General features: G+C 35.5%; 1 protein-coding gene across 2 annotated transcripts in view; it reads right to left on the bottom strand.

The window, feature by feature from the left end:
* Positions 1 to 258: 258 nt before the first annotated feature.
* LOC133525690 (semaphorin-2A) overlaps positions 259 to 15,002 on the bottom strand; it is a 458,429-nt gene continuing 443,685 nt past the window's right edge. For both annotated transcript variants that reach the window (XM_061862038.1, XM_061862037.1), the window contains 6 exons: positions 6,503 to 6,603; positions 5,382 to 5,554; positions 4,650 to 4,841; positions 2,138 to 2,275; positions 743 to 851; positions 259 to 592 (listed from right to left, as the gene is read on the bottom strand). In XM_061862038.1, coding sequence (XP_061718022.1) covers positions 536 to 592; positions 743 to 851; positions 2,138 to 2,275; positions 4,650 to 4,841; positions 5,382 to 5,554; positions 6,503 to 6,603 — 770 coding nt within the window. In that variant the 3' untranslated portion in view covers positions 259 to 535. The remainder of the gene's footprint in view (positions 593 to 742; positions 852 to 2,137; positions 2,276 to 4,649; positions 4,842 to 5,381; positions 5,555 to 6,502; positions 6,604 to 15,002) is intronic.

Below are 15,002 nucleotides of genomic sequence, written 5' to 3'. Positions count from 1 at the left end.
AATATTCACTACGTCAATGAACGGCAGCAGTCAATAAATATAATTGCATAATACTAAATACGAGTAGGCAATTATAAAAATTAATTCCATTTTCGTAATGTAACAATTTTCCTATTCTCTTATCCAACGAACAAAGCATACTTATAATAATGAGAATTTTGATCTCTAAATCTTTTCACAATCCATTTCCAACAAGCATAGCGCGTCGCGCGTATTTACCGTTCGATTTAATTTAATAATGATAAATGTCCATATAAATTTCGAGTGTCTAATCACCTTCTCATGTTCCCGGTTTGGGAGCGGGCACTGTCCTTAACGTTAATTTAAATATGTCTTTACAAAAGCTAGAGGGAGTCACTTGTTTGGGTCACTAGTGGTCACTACGGGTACTAGCACGGTACCAGCGCAGTACCTACTGGCATGGCACTCACGACAGGATGAAGTGGCTGAGGCCGGCGGAGACGTAGGGCACCGGGATGGCGCCCGCGTAGTAGTTCACAGATTGAAACATGAGATAGGCGATGTTCAGAAGCTATCACACGATCTCATTCGGGTGTGTGTTTTGATTCGAGTCGTTCAGTTTCGCGCATTGCTGGAAAAATAAAAGTTACTTTTAGTTTTCGAGTAAAAATAATCTGCAATTCTCTCGCCGAGTCACAGAGAGAGCGAAACAGATGATTATAAAATTCTATTTGTACATTTGCTAAACTCCAATGTCTATTGTTTATGTTTGGCATCTCACCTCCTGTTTCCGCTCCCAAGTCTTCATGGCAGTTTTATACTTCTCGAACTCATGGCACCAATTAGAATATATCTTTTGATACTCGTTACCCTTCTCTGGAGGAGAGCATCTGAAAAAAAGGCACATTTTTACAAGCTCATATTTACTCTTGATGTCGACAAACTTTTTATTAAAAGTCAAATCCTCAATGCTAGGTTGTTTGTTCATACAATATTTGCACTACTTCTTACGTTTCTGTTTGACTTGGGTTCGACTCCTAGGATAAATTGATCGATTTGTAAGTTTTCTTGTACGTTAAGTGTGTTTGAAAATAAGATGCCATCAAAAACATAACTTGTAAAAAAAAACAAGTCTCACAACTCAGTTCTTCTAATGTAAAAAGTAGTGAGATCCATGTGATACCAAGTCGGTTAATTTATTCAATCCCTACTTAAGGGACCTTCTGTCTTAAGTTAATACGTAATTAGCTAACCTAACAACATCTTGTAGTGACCATATCAATATTAAAAATCTTTTATGTTTTAAATAAACAGAATGATTTGGTATTACATGGATCTCACTACTTTTTATGGTAGAAGAACTGAGTTGCGAGACTTGTTTTTTTTACAAGTTATGTTTTTGATGGCATCTCCTTTATTTTTGTAGATAGTCCTACTTTTTTCCGGTACCTTCTATTTCTTGAATTCCATTATATTATACATATGCACTGCAAAAGTAACTATGTAATCCTATACATGTATATAGGATTACAAGGTTATTTATGCAGTTGGTGTATCTGGATAACTGGACCGATTTTTTTGCAACATACATATTTGAGGTTTTCTTTGATTTATACACTAAACACTTAATGTATTCTAAATTTGAAGCTTCTATGTCTGCTAGAAGTGCCTTAGAGTTTTGATGATCGGTCAGTCAGTGAGTGAGTGACAAAATTAAGAAACCTTGACTACTTATAATTCTTAAACTACTGGTTAAAATTGAATACAATTTGAAATATACTGTGTTTATACAATGCCCGCTTGGTTACTGAAAATTCAGGCTTGTAGTTTTATCCACAACGATTATATAGGGGGGTCGAAAATAGTTTGAACTATTTCGAGAAAAGGATGGTATGTACGGCCGTGCCGGTTTTTTGCTCGACTTGGCGGGGATGTTAAAATAAGTCATCAAAACGAACAATTACCAATGTTTTTTGACATAGGCTATGTAAATACTGGGGTTTAAGCCTACCGCAGCCTAGGCACAGAACCACCACGTTTGATTCTCTAAAATACGAATCCAAGAGAAAAGTAGATAAATGCTACGAATGGTATTGTCATTGCACCCCGTGGCTCGGTTTCGTGCACAGCAAGTGCTGCAACATTACCTGCAGTATTGTAATTTACTATAATTTACCTGTGGATGTCGACGGTGATATTGTAGGAACAGAGCAGAGAGCCGCCGAGCCAGCAGTCGTAGCGTCCAGCGTCACTCTCACTGACGGATATGATCAGCAGTCCGTGCTCAGAGGTCTCGATGTACTTCTCCGGTTTGCTGGAAACACGACGCTTAGATTAAATGACTATGTACACATTGATCACTGTTTGCAAGTAGCAAATGTATGAACTCGCACTAAACAGTGATCATTGTATAACTAGGCCTGAATATTTATTGTACTTTACACGTGTCTAATTAGTATGTACCTAATTCCCTTGTGGACTATTTCCGTTAACCTGTGGTTGAAAAAGGTTTCGGATAGGAATGCCAAAATACCTTACCCGTCGACCGACCCTTTAAATTTTAAAGTGAATTAATAATTTACCTATACGAGTATGTACACGTGTAATATGATTTGTATATCGATTGAGTAAACAAACAAAGGAATACGATGTAGACATGTAGACTACACTCTAATAGTACATTATGATACAAGTGTGCTAAGTTGGTCGCTACACACGAGGCGATATTGTGCGCGCGAGCTGTAAGCGAGCACACAATAAGAAAGCCGATGTGTGTAATGACCATAGCACACGCGTTTCATACGATGTTTTTCAACACACTTGCGAGGAAAAAACAAAAAGTAAAAGTACAATTTTCAAAATGGTGGCTTAGCTACAGTTTTAACATCGAATAATTGCACCAAAGCGTGCTGGGCTTGTAGACAGTTATTCGCTAGTTCATTGAAGTAGGCTACCAACACGTTTTCCAAGAAAGACTGAACGTTTTTGCTGATTTTCCATTGAATAAAAGTTTCATATGCCGCCAATTATTTTTCATCCGATTTTGATGGTTCTCGGCTCTTGCCTCTATTAGTATTACTGGCAGCGTCAATTTTATGTGTTCTTCATTTTAAATGCTTGAAAATGACATTTTCGTCAATATATAAACTAAAAACATGCAAAACAATTCCAATATTATGACAATTACGGAAAATGGCTGGCGCGTTATTTTTTTTACGCACGATTCCAATGCGCGCGCAAAGCAAAGGCGCGAACGAAATCGACAAACAGCCAATGATTTTTTTTTAAAAGCTAATATTTTCGTATTTCTACTCGACGGATGGAGATCAAATTAATAAAATGTTATGTTTATTCATTAATGTAATTTACGCGATAATTTAATCCATACATTATGTTTCGTGGGATAAAACCTCTTTGAAGTAACATTTGAAACCTTATAGCTGGTTTAAAAAAAAAATTTCGACCAAATTAAGAAGGCTCCGTTTCCATACTTTCCATGCATATTATTAGCAATCAGTTACTTTCTTAACACAGTCGGATAATATTATGAAAAAGCACGAGTGTTATAATATACTGAAAAAGCACGCGTGTTTAATATCTCGGATTATGAGCCAAAAATCGGTGGAATAAAAACGTCGTTTTGAGCAAGTGTGTTGAAAAACCCGTTTACCTAGTTCTACTACGACAAGTTAGCCAAATAAAGTAAAATGAAGCGCTTCGAATTTATTTGGATATTTTTTGCGCACCAACATCCTTAATGGTGATGCTTTACCCGTTACGCAAATAAACTAAATGAACTCGGAAATTATCGATGGTCATTATTTTTTTCGTCAGTTAATCAAACCGAGCAAACCACCGATTTCTGAGTCAATTCAATATAATAGCCCCAATATCAATTGCACGAGCCACAGCGTTCCCTTTGCATCGTAATTACCGCGGCGGAAGTGCGATAGCAGCAGATTTGGAAACACTTTAATTAATGTTGTTAGACGCGTGTTCAGTTCAAGTGTTTTCTGAATAATTTTCTGTTCGTAAGCAAACGGAAGATAGCGGAGAATTAGGGTTGCATTTAATTAAAGTACAGTTTATTTAACGATTTGTTTTGACGGTGCGTCGGTGGCGTGGAAATTTTGATACGTAAACTGCACTGCTACGTCGTATTTTGCGGTTTATGGTATTCATGTTCAAACACATAAAATAAACAAGTATATTTTGTTTACCTGCTGCTTTAAATGTTAGCAGTAAAGACTGCTTTATTAAACTTGTTTTAAAAAACTGGATTAATCATGTTATACCGGGTGTGGCCAACAACACGAACAAATAATTTAAACATAGATTATACAACTCAAACGATGACCCTTTTGTTCAATAACTTTTAACAATTATAAATTATTTTTCCTCTTTTTCATACAAATTAAATATGATCTTCAATGTACACTGTCATCAGTGTTATTGACGTTGTCACGCTTTAAACATAACAAAATTCGCAATACATTGCGTCTTAGAATAAATAACGTTAAAGTGTGTAAACACTTTGAGAACCACAGCCTATAGTTGAATTTTTTGCTTATGTTACAGGCTACACCCGGCATATATTTCAATATTTCAACGTTGCATTTTAGTAATCTAATGTTAACTTGTCCTATCCTCAACCAAATGGTATAACTGGGTGCTTCGCTAGAACTCACTTGAACGTGATTGGATGTCGTCCCTTTTCCCTGGAGTAGTGGTACCAGGTGATAGCTCGTGGTTGCAGGACCTCGGGCATCTTGATGAAGCTGCCCAGGTGTAGGCTCTGGCCAAAAGTCGCCGACACGCTCTTACGGGCTATAGAGGAGTCGCAAATGTCCGCTGTTTCATTAGCCACATCTTGAATCAAACTGTGTAAGAAGAAAAAAAAAATTACATAACATAAAGGAAGGTCGTGTTATTTTGGACATAGATCAACCTTTTCATCTGGGATATCCACTGTGAACCTAAATTTTAAAATTGACAAGTACGATTTTTTTTCTATTATAACATTACAATAAGTTTGAACATGTGCGAAATTTGACGGAATAAAGTTATTTACTTACTTATAAAACATATTTTGTCTTTTATTTCTTCCATTTCAAAAACTAATAAAATAATTACTCAATAAATAACACTCGTGTCAAATGGAAATGGTGTACTTAATGTACATACACGAGTAAGCACTAATTAGTAATATGTGTTTACGCCAGAGCTCTAACGAGGGTGCGGAGTGTCAGGGGCGGCAACGCGCATGTAACTCCTTTGGAGTTGCAGCAGTAAGGATCGCGCGCGCAGCGCACGCACACCGCACCGGTGGCGTGCGCAATGCACCAACCGCAGTTGGAGCCGCCAGTCCGATGTAGCGTACAGCGAGCTTTGCGGGAGTGTGATCCACTGCCTACACTTACCCTGGCGCGTATTCCCTGCACACAGAAGCCTCGCGGTCCCAGCCGCAGTAAGGGTCGCGTGCGCAGCGCACGCATGCGTCATAGCGGCGCGCACACAGTCCCAAACGAAGTTGTAGAACACGCCGATCCGATGCGGCGTACAGCGAGCCGTGCACGCGGGATATGCCCATTGCCTAGATCAAGTGTTAAATTTCTGAGATTTTTAAAGGAATATAATTATAACATACATTCTATATGTATAAATCCTAAACGGAAATAACTATTTGTATTTAATTATAAGTTTGTATAGTAAGTAGGGTACTACTTGAAATCTTATCGTTAATCCGGTCCGATTACAACAATGCTTATAAGAAGTCACAGCGGTACGATACCAATCTGTCACTGTCAGTGTTAAAAGTTACATTACTTCAACCAAAAAACGTCATTTATGACAGATCGGTATCGTACTGTTGTACCTTCTTAAAAGCATTGTTCGATTCGGGCTGGTTATTAGTGTTCATAAAATTTTAATAACTATCCCATGTAAACAGCTTATATCCTTAACGGATGGACAGATTCTCTAAAATCGTTCGTCGTTCGAGAGTACCGAGTGGAAACTGAACGGTACCTACCGCTAAACATTTTAAGGTAATCATTTTTCTCGTATATTTATTAAGCTTTAGATGTAAGAAGGAAGTTGTGTAAGTACTTATTTATACGTCATATATAAAATAGATACTACTCGATTTAAATAAAAAAACAATTAACCAGTCGACAGCTCATCCAAAACCATATTTACAAAATCACACAACCTCATAAACCCCAAATCCATGCTTATAAGTACCTATTTGCGTTTATATTCATGACTCGAGAACGACTACTTACTCCAAGAGAAATGGGTTATGTTACCAATATCAATACTAGATTACTGCTACGTTACTGTCCTATAAAACTTAATAGACTCCCGAGCTACGCGGCTCGATCTATACGACCCAAGCAGCCAACAAAATGTTTCCATTATAGTATTCCTATAAAACTAGTATCCATAACCACCTCAATACACCATACATTCCGGTCAGCATAATAGTACTCATAAATCCCCAAAAGATACTAGGCAAAAAAATTGTTACTGTATTAGTTACCTGAATGGGTTCTCCAGGCGTTACGTCGAAAATATCCAGCAGAGCAGATTGGCTATCGCCGTTTCGGGTCCATTGAACTATCTTGTGAATTTTCCCTTCATCTATAACAAAGGTAATATTGTGTTAGTATAGTTACCAGCTTAGGAATAAGAAAAAGAGAAAGGAATGTACCGTAAAAACCTCGGTTTATGTCTCGTTACGAGTTTTCATGAAAAATACACACAGCTGAATAGAGAGTGGAATGGGTAGAAAAACGTATGGAATGGCCCATTTATGTAGTGTTGTTGTAAACTGATGATGTATTTGCGTCTAGACTTCAGTTATATTTGGATATATACTCGTACACGTTAGATATGGATTGAAATAGTTTTATTTAGTTGCCAAATAAACTTTTTATTTATTTATTTAGCTTTATTTAAAATGCTATATTCGACTTAATATTTAACTTGATAGAGATCATGACCACAATAGGTATGGCCACATTTATGAAACAAGAAATGTCCCCATTGAATTGACATAATCATTTAAAATCCCCCAATCTAGAAATTCTATCATCCAAATCCAATGCCTCTTAATGCCATTTACTATATATTAAAATTAAATCGTTCGTTTTAGATTGATGAAAAATAGATCTTACGGCAAGTTTTTAATGTAATTAACTTGTCAACTATATTTTCTATGTTACAAATTATTAAAAAAACATAAACAGATGCCGCTCAAAACTAATATTAATCCTTTTTACTTGCAAAGTCTAAGTCAAACGTTATAATTTGTAATTTTAACCTTATTACCCAGATGTTTCTTTGATTATTCAAGCATAGTACTTGTAGGTAATGTGCCTGGCGTGTAAGGTTACGGTTAGGTACAGACTTACTTTGATCTTGTGACTGAAAGGCATATATTGTGTTACGTTGTTACGTTTTCAGAGAAAATGTCAAGCTCCATTACATTACGAACAGATTAAATAAATACCTCTTTTTTTGAGTAGAGCGAAAGGGAATACGAAAAAATATTCGACCTACTTATAATATTTTCGTCTGGAGAGAAATACTTATTCAATAATTTAGTGTTTAATGTTATGCTTTTATTTGTTGGTTTAGGCAGGCATTTCTATTAAATATTTATATGAAATATAAATGTATGTGTATATTTTTCCTATATACACAGTAGAGTATGGTTTCCTCAGTCTTGATACTTTTAATAACAAAACAAATGTAATAAATACAAGTCAGAATACGTCGTCGTGAAGTACGGTTTTGTTAAAATAAACCCTTCTTTAGTTTCTTCTAGTACATATGTTACATCAAAAGACAAACAATTTAAAGCTACAAATTAGGAGCGGTAAAGTTGCTTCGTTCTATGAAACACGTAAAACGTCAACTTTAATATAATTCAGAACAATGAGTCACTCAACAAAGTACTAAATTTAAGGTCCCGTATCCCTACCTCCATTTAAAACTTCACCTTCACGGTTTAATCAACTTTCGGCGTAGTTTGACGACCTTTGGCGTAAGGGTCGACACAAACACGACGAGTCACGAATCCGAATAGTATTCATTTCTCCACTTCCCTAACTACCGGGTAAATTATAAGGGCACGTCAAAATAAAGGCGCCAATTAAATTGACTCGTTAGTTGTTCCAACAATAGTCACGAAAGCATTGTTAGCAACCTTAGGTCACCTGTTTTGCTCGTATGAAAAAAGAATTAACATAAACATTTCAATTGCTTCACGTTTTAAATGGCTTGTAATGGTCACGAGCTTCAATGAAGAATTCACATCAACCATAACGAGAAAAGAAATGTAGGTTTCTTCACAGAATTGTTTATGGTCCTTTCAAGACTCCGACCATTGTTTCCAGTTGCGATTCTTAAGAAAATAACACAAGTTTGCTAAGAAACACAATCGACATCAGGCACGTGACCACACAATGTGAGCGACGAGGGATCGCCTTCATTGTAACATTTGTAACTCCGTAAGGTCACGGTTCGATCCGCAGTCTCCTTTCAAAGAGGCCGAATCAAGAGCGAATTAATATTCGGCCCACGAATCTTAATAGCTAATTGGATTACAGGCATGTACCGAAATTACCTAACCCGGTTACGCACAATGGTAGCTATACGTGTGCGTACCCGGCGCCCGGCCTCAGACGGAACGGCGGCAAAGCCTCGCATTGTTATTGTGTTTGTTAAGTTATAGTTGCCCTGCTATACACCAGTAATTGTATTAAGCCCGTTGTTCCATATGAATGGTAATGCGTACCGATGCTGATCGCGCCTAACAAGAGCGCTGAGTTGCCTTTATTTGTATTATTTGCGCAAAAGGTTTTGTCAACGAGACGCTTATCTTTAACGACATGATCTCGCTCTGTTTTCAAGTGTCTTATCTAAAATCGACGAAAACTATTTGATTATTTGCGAGGAGAAACGGCGGAAAAGTAGATAGGTAGTTGGTTAATAGTGAAAGATGTATCAGGGATTAATGCTAAGTCGAAAGAGACAAATTTAGTTAACAAAATGACGAAAACAACAGGTTAATGTAGTCATTGTGTTATACAAAACTTGGTACATTGCATCGCTTTGTCAAATAAACATTTCTATTCATATATTATTCAAATTATAGTTATTTGTTTATCTGAAACCTCGGCGCCTACTGGCCTCCTGAGAGACAAATTGAGTATGTATTGTAAATGGATCATATCTATTTATGGAAATATTAATCAGCCTGAACATGGATTAAATAACTACTTATAAACACTAATTATAAATGACGCGCGTTCCATTAAAATCCATAATTTATTGCAAAACTAAGTGACATACTACAGTGCGAGTGGTATGTTTGACGAGCGCGGTGCCGGAGTCCATTAGCTATCACGCGGAGGCTTTGATTGACACAGACAAGTAGGTGGCGGTAAATTTTGTCCCGGGTGGGGTGCGAGCGGAAGGGGCTGTCACTACGTTTGCATATCATACGCACCTTCAGGCGAATTCAGCAACGTAGACCGCGATAGCAATTTGGTTACAATAAGTGCGTCACTTTCACAACCAGTTTTAACGCGAGCGCTGTATCACAATATTGAAATCAAATTAGTATCATATTTTACGTCTCTGAATTTATTCGTACGTCTAAATGATGTTGTCAAGTTTTTGCTTTTAGCAAAGTAAAGTTACGCCTGTTTACTGATTTAGAAAACAAAGAAGTAGTGTGTTAGGTATCCCTCGTGATCTAGATACATTGATAGTGTGTCGAATTCAAATATTTAGGTATTTTGTCATTTTACAGCGTTGACTGGTATATCGCTAGTTTTCTTCTGCCTGGATCATCACTTAGACCATTTAATATACTCGTACCTATGAAAAAAATTTATTTTAGATATACGTTATACTCCTTATAAGTACTTACTTTACATTAGACATAATACATTCAATCATTGATTATATCACTATACATATTATACATTGAAGTTGGCTTCAATGTATAATATGTATAGTGATATAATCAATGATTGAATGTATTGAAATAAATGAAATGGTCGGAAAACGCGTAAAATGTACCCAAATCACGACCTAACCAATATATTGTCCACAATAAGACCTTTTATCGGAACGAGGCTGACCTTTAGAGCATTCGGAGGTACTGAATTTGCTATGTCCGTAACTTGGATGCTGATTATGATTAAACAATTTCTTATTTTGATCTTCTTCAATCTTATTTTGATGCGACCTTGAGTCATGTTATCAGGCTTCGCACAAGGACTAAAACAAATTGTTAAAACCAGAATCAACCTCATGCGTATCTCTGAACATAGCCGGGACACGTCGGCGTATATTAGACAAGTTTACAGAGTGCTTTCACGCATTGACACAAGTATTTGGTTGATGCGATAATAGCGAACACGGGAAAGCATTCACCAAACTTGTCTGCAAGCGGCCCGGTGCCGGGGGGCAAGGAAAATCTGTTTAATGGTAAGGGTAGTAGTGGGATGGTTACGGGAATATTCCCGGTTTAGGAAATCATTGGAGAATCTTAAGCAAGTATCCATACAAAGCCCTTTCCATAAATAAATCGTGTTAGTATAGATCGTGTTGTGCTTTGACTTGTAATGTCATGTTATTAAAGGTTATATTTGACAAAGTTGCGCGTCATCGTGTAGGACACGAACTAAAGAATGTTTTATACAATTTATTCTATTTAACAAAATGCGCTAGTGAATTCGGAAGTTCTGAATTTCCTTTGTCCGCGACAACGTCAGAACAAGAAAACACGGGAAAGCATTCACTTAATTTCTTCAGCTAGAAATGTCACTTTTGACAGCTGACAAATTATATAAAAATCATTCTGATACGGCGTGTGTGACTCATCAACGAAACTGAAAGTATGTTTGCTATTAAATAAAATTAATCCTACTGTCCTACTGTCGTTGGCTTGCTAGTACATACTCACAAATAAAAAATGTGAACTTATGAAAAATTATTACAGAATTTTTAAAGTTATATATTTATTTAAACCACATCATCAATTAAGTGCAATATAAATATCCATAATCCGTATATTGTTACAGATAGTATATATTGTGTTTATTGTTAATTATTTCAGGGACCGTAATTTTCTTCCGGGCACGGAAATCTTAACCACATCACTATATGCCCCTACACGTTTAAAGCCTTAAGACGCCGAGTAATGGGTTACTACTAATATTAGGGCTGGTATTAATTTAATGGGTATTTATCGGATGGCACAGGTGCAAGATGCTTGGATGTGATTAAGCGTGCTATTAGGTAAAGCTATTATTAAACGTGATTATAAGTAGGCAACAAAATATAATTCAATTAACCCTTTATGTGTATCGTTCAATCCTAATTGCATTTTTGTGTGTAATTGTTAATGAGAAAATACATCCTAACCATTTTTATCCGTAGTTCAGGAATATAAACATTAGTGAAATACCATTACGAGGAGAGCTTAGTCTGTATGCAGATGACACATGTGTGTTTTATTTTGGACATTCGATAGATGAAATAAAAACAATGGCACAAGATGATCTCAATAAACTATACAACTGGTACCAAAGTAACTTACTTACTATTAACATAGAAAAAACGAGCTACGTGATATTTAAAGCTAAAAACAAAAAAGTCAACGATGAAACACCATTGACGATAAATAAAATCAAAATAAAAAAATCATCAGAAGAGAAGTATTTAGGACTCATAATTGACGGCGAGCTAACGTGGAAATAAATTGAAAAATAAATTATCATCACTACGAGGCTGTCTCTTTAATACTGTGCACTGTTTTCCGCGCCCGGTACTATACACTATATACAACTCTCTAGTGAAGTCTCGCCTAAATTATCTAGTAGAGATATGGGGAAGTGCGAATAAGACTACGCTTAAAAGTCTACAGATAGCCCAAAATAAAATAGTAAAAACACTTTTTCGATATGACTTTCTTACACCAAGTGCTAAAATTTATTCGGAAACCAAAATAATGAATCTCAACCAGCTTTATTTTAATAATATATGCATACTTATAAGAAAAATAATAGATAAGAAAATTAAATCGCAAATAACTTTTAAAACAAAAACTGAATTAGGATGGACCGGTTATAATTATTACTGTTGTGTAATTATAACTGTTGGACCCACGCGCACTAAATTTGGACAAAAAAACATTGGATATGAAGGGGCACAGTTCTATAATAAAATACCCACACATATTAAGGAATGCAAAAACATAAATAAATTTAAGAAAAAATTAAAAGACTTTGTAATTAAAAACATTTGAATCCGGCCCTGGGAGTTTCAAGATGGACGGCTCAAAGAACAGTCAAGTAGTAAACAAAATCAGCACGCGTAATATTGTAGACCTTATTCCCATATTCTGAAAATACAATATATACTAACTGGTATATTTTGTGGTAACAATTTGTAGATCCTTCCCTACCCACTGTTCACTGATTTTGTTGTCTTTGATTTGAACTTACCTTATCTATACTTAGATAACTAATTATTGTTTTATTATTGTTTGTATAGGTAATAGGTAATTAAACAATCTGCAAGTATTATACTAAAGGGGTTTCTTACGCGTTGTGCGCGTAATAAACTTTGTTTTGTTTAACAACCAAACATACGTTGTAGTTTTTATCTAGATTTAAGTTTTAGTTAAGTGCTTTGTAAGTGAGTACACACTCGCTATACTTACTTATAATTTATTTCTGTATTAGCTAAATTTCTCTGAAGTGAAATGTATAATTTCTTTGAGAAAATAAAGTTCTATAAACCTAAAATACGTAGAACAAACTGTTAATACGGGTCAAATACTTTTAAGTATGTGTCTTTTATGTGCTCATTAAAAATTTACTTTTATGGCTTATTTTATTACTATACCCTTATCTTAGGTATAGTCAAACTTTGTACTGCATAAAGACAGCACAAATAAAAATTACCAAATCGTTAACTTTTATAATGTCCTTTTTTGATGTTTAACCCTTTTGGTACCTATAAGTGCTCCAATTAGTAAAACTTATTTCACGAAATCAATAGTTGACGTTTACCTTATCAATATTCCAGGGGTATCGAATGATAGATTGGTTCAGAGACCTGTTCGCCGGCTAATCAGGTCGCGTCCTGACAGAGTCATAGATTAAATAGGGTAATAATCTATATGAGATATGCAATGCGACTTTTAACAACATACTATCCTGTATTAACTATGCATCTCTAGCACTCGATTACTCACCGTATAGTTTAAATTTTATTCACTCGGAATAAATGTAAACAACGGTGTGACCGGGGAAAAACAAATTGCAGCATTTGAGGCATTTAAACTTGTCACAGTTTCTATATAAAAAATAATTTACATATTTTTATATGTAAATGAAACAATATTTACTTCATTAGAAAACTTTTTTTTTTTTTTTTTTTTTTTATCTTTATTTAACGAGCTTAGTCTAAAAGACGATGCCGCTCAGTAGTACACATCGAGAAGTGTTCTTACACTAAAACATTTAAAACCTAAACAGATCATTATTTTCGTCTTTGGATGCCCACCATCACCATACTGAACAGAGCTCTAATTAGAAAACTTAATTTTTACATAAACACGCAATTTAATTTATTTATTGCACTGCTATTACTGTCTGGACACACCCGGGCGACCAAGTTGCGGCCGCTTCAAATTGCTCATTTCACAAAAGTTCGAGATTGAGTGCTTCCATAATGGCTATTTAGTTACATTCTTTAACTGATACATTTTTAATTGATTTATAAAAAGACGAGGTTAATTAAGTTTTCTTTGTGTTCACCGATGATTATTAACTTTTCACCCAATTGCAGTACCTAATTATTTCTCGTGTTGAGTTAAAGTTGATAATTTTCTTAAATTAATTTTGTGCATTACAGTTCGAGGAAAATTGTAACAACCTCCATGTTATATTTCTTACGGGCTAATGCAGAGAGCTCCTATTAACTTTAACAGTAATGTAAATTTGTGAACATTTAGTATCAGTTGACACAGGTAATCCCGATTTTAAATAATACCTACAGTTTCTACGGGGCCACACCGTGAGGTCTCCTGACATGAGACTTTGACAATGACGTAAGTTTGTTTACATTAATTCCGCCTGAATAAAATTTAGACTATAGAGACAGTCGTAGAACTCAACGGCTTAAACTAACTATTTATTCCTTACTAAACGTCAAATGATCTGGTCGGTAATTGAAGAGAGAAAGGAAAAGCACGTATACACATGCACTATATGCATACGTACACACTATATGCAATGATTAACCAGCGCCCTTTGAGTTCAATTTGATATAAATTTATAGGAAAGCGACATCTTATCTGTGAACAAATAATTTTTAAGTAGGTAATTCTATAATTTTGATTTTAGTCGGATATACCGTTTCGATTGTATTATTTTCTAAACAAAAAACGGTATTTAGGTAAACAGTTGAGTTTGTTGATTGATTCTTTTTTTTTTTAATTTTCTTCTTAAGTTACGTTTTTATAATATGTATATAAAAACAAAATACTGCAAGATATACAAAATTCATTTATTAATTTTAGAATTATAACCGTTGTGTAATTTCTACTACTACTATAGTATCTATATAATCTGTGGCATGTCTAATTACTAACATTGAAACAGTGACACGAACATACGATCTCTAAAGCGGCGCGGAGATTTCGCCGTGGTCATTAATTTCCCGATCACGCCCGGCCTGAGCGAAATAATTAAACAATCCCACACTCGGGTTGCTGGAATAATCAACTTGATAAGGAAAAGATATAATAAATATAAATAAATATTGGGAGATTAGTGGCGGCACTAAGCGAAATATGGGCGTCAGCGACAATTTTTTTTTTGTTGAGTTTTTTTTTGTAATTTCATAAGTTTTTGCGAGCAAAGCAACGAGGCCGTCGGTGGTCGCCGACATCGCCGACGTCTAGCGCTGCCACTGTTGGTGGTACATCGACTAATAAGTAAGCGTTGAAG

The sequence above is a fragment of the Cydia pomonella genome, chromosome 15 (assembly GCF_033807575.1).
Source record: "Cydia pomonella isolate Wapato2018A chromosome 15, ilCydPomo1, whole genome shotgun sequence".
Taxonomy (NCBI): domain Eukaryota; kingdom Metazoa; phylum Arthropoda; class Insecta; order Lepidoptera; family Tortricidae; genus Cydia; species Cydia pomonella.
Note: the sequence above shows the minus strand (reverse complement) of the source record. Positions and strands in the feature narration are given on the sequence as shown.